The sequence below is a fragment of the Apis dorsata genome, unplaced genomic scaffold (assembly GCF_000469605.1).
Source record: "Apis dorsata unplaced genomic scaffold, Apis dorsata 1.3 scaffold_19, whole genome shotgun sequence".
In the NCBI taxonomy this organism is placed as follows: Eukaryota; Metazoa; Arthropoda; class Insecta; order Hymenoptera; family Apidae; genus Apis; species Apis dorsata.
In genome coordinates this window covers 450,931-455,458 of record NW_006263321.1, presented here as the reverse complement: position 1 = coordinate 455,458, position 4,528 = coordinate 450,931, and the positions used below count along the sequence as shown (strand labels likewise).

At 24.4% G+C, this 4,528-nt stretch overlaps 1 protein-coding gene across 5 annotated transcripts in view; it reads left to right on the top strand.

Moving 5' to 3' along the window:
• Positions 1-3,139, top strand: part of LOC102676126 (guanine nucleotide exchange factor for Rab-3A-like) — a 3,697-nt gene extending 558 nt beyond the window's left edge. The window contains exons 1-9 of one of the 5 annotated variants that reach the window (XM_031509722.1): positions 7-168; positions 271-312; positions 1,003-1,306; positions 1,384-1,596; positions 1,671-1,906; positions 2,038-2,421; positions 2,519-2,621; positions 2,694-2,760; positions 2,823-3,139. In XM_031509722.1, coding sequence (XP_031365582.1) covers positions 1,082-1,306; positions 1,384-1,596; positions 1,671-1,906; positions 2,038-2,421; positions 2,519-2,621; positions 2,694-2,760; positions 2,823-2,902 — 1,308 coding nt within the window. In that variant the 5' untranslated portion in view covers positions 7-168; positions 271-312; positions 1,003-1,081 and the 3' untranslated portion in view covers positions 2,903-3,139. Of the gene's footprint in view, positions 1-6; positions 313-996; positions 1,307-1,383; positions 1,597-1,670; positions 1,907-2,037; positions 2,422-2,518; positions 2,622-2,693; positions 2,761-2,822 lie in introns of those variants that run through there. The other 4 variants (XM_031509718.1, XM_006607822.2, XM_006607821.2 and 1 more) reach the window with 4 other exon arrangements.
• The last annotated feature ends 1,389 nt before the right edge of the window (positions 3,140-4,528 follow it).

Genomic DNA, 4,528 nt, shown 5'->3' with positions numbered 1-4,528 from the left:
AATGACTTCATAATCTACGGAGCACAAGTACGAGCTGGTACGAGGTAGTACGAGCATTTAACAGTGGGTAACCTGTGGCGCATGAAAGTTCATTCTTCTTGTCTATGTGACTATGTGACACTTCAAGTCTTCAGTCGGGCCGTGTTGCGGGTCATGAAAGGGTGATGGGTATTCTTTCATTTTACACATTGACACGAAGTTGACATATTGTGGAAAAAATCTTATGTCGTTCCGCTTTTCTCTCTGATATTATTTGATGATTTTCGTCAGATCCACTAATGGCAGGAGAGTTGCATAAAGGAAGGTTTATGGGTAAGTTGTAGGATGCTGCTAAGCTTAGAATCACAGCAACTTTGGATCGATAAGCGCGAATTCGTTTTTTATCAATGAATTTTACTGATATTATTTAATTGCTATATATTGAAATAAAATTAATAAAATTTATATTATAATAATTGTATGTATTATAATAATTTGTTTATGTAAATAAAAAAATGTTTGATTAACGGAATTATTTTCGCTATACTTTTAATTGCCGAAATAGAGTATTTTAGTATTACTTAAAGTATGAAAGATATGCAACAAAATTATAATTAAAATACTTATGTTTTTGATATATATAATAGAAAACATTAATAAGAATTTATTATCTTCTTTATTTCAATTTTTTACGAAGTTAATAAAATGATATATTTTATTAACATGCATTTTTCTTTTGCAAAAATTTTTATCAAATTAAAATAGATTTATTTAAAGAAAAAGTTACCAATTAATTTTTATTTTAATATAGCAATGTGATTTATATAGCACTATTTCTTTTTTTAAACCTACAAATCAATATATGTATACTATTGTGTAATATACCTTTATCTTAATCATTTGTCACTACTTACAAAAATATTTTAGGAAATTATATTTTTAAAAATGTTGGTCTTAAAATAATTTATTTTTAGATTAAATAATATTTCTTTTATTTTACTGATTAATCTTTTTAAGTTCCAGTTCAACCAAGACCACTTCTGTATTTACGTATATTAGAAAACTCCACAATGTTCTATTGCGATATTGAAATTCACCAACGATGGAAGAAAGAAAACTTACAAACTCGTGTGACACTTTGGCAAGGTTAAACAAGAATGAACATAAATTATATGAAAATCAAAATCATTGTATCAAGCCATTATCTATCACATTTGATAAAGAAGATGCCGAAATAATAAACCACAAAGATTCTATTAATGATTCAACAAAACTCAATTATTGCAATAATTCCTCAAAAGTATTATTATATACTAAGGAATCTCAAGTAAATTCTCGTAATTCAATATATTACATCATTAATCATATTATATTATATTACAATAATAATATCAATATTTCCAGAACTCTCAAGAAAAAGAACCACCCTCACCAACTACTCTACAATGGGGTAGAGCTATAGCTGAAGTAAAAGAACATGCTGTAGCAAAATTACAAGATGAACTCAAAAGAGCACATGAGGAGTTAAAATTGAAAGATGAAGAAGTTACAAGACTTTCAAGAATTAAGCAAGATGTTGAAGTTGAATTGGAGGAACTCACTGCCAGTCTCTTTCAAGTAAATTTCATGAATGATATTTGTTAATATATTATATAAAAGGAAATAAAGAATTTAACCAAAATTTTATATAGGAGGCACATAATATGGTGCGAGAAGCAAATATTCGTCAAGCTACCGCAGAACGTCTATTAGAAGAAAGTCGTATGAAAGCTGAAGTTTTAGCTGCTGAAGTGGCAGCTTTAAAAACATTGGTATTAACTTCGACGCCAGCTAAACCAAACTTTCATTTACATCCGCAAATTGATACGAAAAGTCGTCCTAACAATGAGGATAATCAGCAAGGACTTTTTGCAAGAAAACATAGAAGGTGCAAATATATTTATAATTACTATAAACATTATATTAAATATTTTTTAAATATGTCTTCTTAAATGTTAAAAATATCAATAAATAGAATTAATGGTATTTAAATTAAATTCTAAATATTTTTTTATTTAGATCACCATCACATTTCAATTTAAAATATGGTCGAGAGAGTTCTCCACCAGATTCTCCACTAAAAGAACAAAGACCATCTTTACCATCAGATCGAGAAACATTAGAAAGAGATTGGAAAAAAGATTCAGAAAAAGAAAAAGACAAAGAATGCAAAGATTTTGGCCTTGAAGTTGATCCTAGAGTACATACAGAATTTCTTAAATGGAAAGCCAATCCATGTGTAGACAAAGGTGATCCTTTCGTTGACAGAATTTTTAAAGAAGATATCGATCTTTGTCTTGATTTTCCTAACAAAGAATTGGGTACAAAAGTTAGACAAGCTGTTCTTGATGGTATCATTTTTATCGAAGCCATCAGTGATAAAACTAAATTCACTTTTCCAAAGTAAATCTTATTATTAAATCTTATATTTTAATATCGATATATTATTTTTTTTTACTATTATGAAACATAAATATCTCTTCTTTTTTCATTTTTTTAGAAAATGTGTATTACTTGAAGCACCACGTCAATGTTATTATCGAATGAGACTTGGGGATCAAGAAAATCAGTGGTATAGCATATCACAAATCTGTCGCAATCGAGTGAGTTTAAGTTCTGTAAATAATTTATTAACTGTAAAATATTAGATATTGAACAAAATGATATTTTTGTAGATCATAGCGGTCTGCGATTTTTTGAATTATTTACGCTATATTGAGCGCGGCCTTGTTAAAAGCTCAGGTAAATATTGGTTATTTTAGTTTTCCTTTTATATAATATAAAAAATTTAATTATTGTTATAGTTCACGATGTTTATTGGGAAATTACTCGATTACGAAAGGAAATGGCATTTGCTCGTTTGGGCCTTGCATTATCATCTTAAATGCTCTCCATGGAGGACTTTTTCTAGTCTTAAATGTAACAAATTAAGCCATGGATTTGTTATTATTCATTTATAATTATGAACTGTAGGTTGTTCAAAAATTTTAATCGTTCCAACTCGATCTCTTTTTTTATCTATTGATCGAGATTTTTTTAGAGTAAGTGTTAAAGTTTTAATATATGAAAGCTCTCAGATTCCTCTATTATAGCGTAAAACGCTTTGAATTATTTAAGAAGAGAAAAAGAATTTATACAAATTAATCTATGAATCATTTTGATTGAGATTATAATTCTTAAAATATCAACACATATTTTATTTATAAACGTAATATATTAGAGATTTATCGATCTGAAATTCATACTATATTATTTTGTAGTAAAGATATTTTAATCAGTTTTAATCAGTTTTAAAGTGCAATCAAGTATTTCTAAGATATTGGGGAACATGGTGCCTTTTGACTTTTCGCTTATTAATAACGCGTGATTAATTTTTAGTTTAAGCTTTAAAATATAATGATGGCTTAATCACAACATATAAAAAAAAATGATTACGTTAGTTTTCTAATTTATTAGCAATTATAATTATCTTTTTCAAATTGTATAATGGCAGCAAATAATATAAGCCATTGTTTTATTCAAAAAAAAGTATAAATGTTGTAATTTAAAAAATCATATAGAGAAAAATATCTTCTAAAATTTTTTTTTAAATTATCTTTATTTGTTTACATATATATACCTTTGGACATAACAAATAAGATTAATTTTAAAATAAATTTATTTTTAAAAAAATTTTACAATTTAATATAAAATTTAATACAAACGTATCATTGAATATTGAAACAATAAAATTTTTTATATATTAAAGATTTCAAAAAATGCCATAAATTATTTATAAAAAAAATTAAAATATAAATATTTACAATTGCGTTTAATAATAAGTTACATAATATAACATAGAATTTTAGAATTTATATTTTTAATTCTATTTTAATTATAAATGATATTTTAGTAAAAATAATGAAAATTATATATCATTTTTATATATAATAATTAATTTTTTGGATTATTATGAATTTGAACATGAATTTTGTCCAAAGGTACACAGTTTCCCCCAAAAAATATTGTATCATATTCATTTTTAATAATATTTTCTTTTATTACAAATATTAACTAGTACCTGGTAATTAGTGTGCATATTAAAAAAATGTATACTATTAAGGATTACATAGAACATCATATATATTATGTCAATAATATATGATTAAATGAATAATATTTGAAATTATAAATATTTGGTTGTGCAGTAACTAACAAATTATTTTTTATAATAGCCAAATTATAGTTATAAAATAATTTTCTATTGTTATTTTTTAGTGCAATGTTTTATTCATTTAATTTATAATGAAATTAGATATTTGATATACTATATATTTACAATCAAATTTTGTTATTGTTATATATAAAAATTTATTTTAATTTTGGTTGATAAAAAAAATCTATATATGCTATATTTCATCTTTTATTTTAATATGCGAATCAGAATTTTTTTTATTTAGAACTTAAAAAAAACATTTATTCTTTTATTCTATCATAAAAATCTAATTAAATATGTAAAATTGTTTTTATA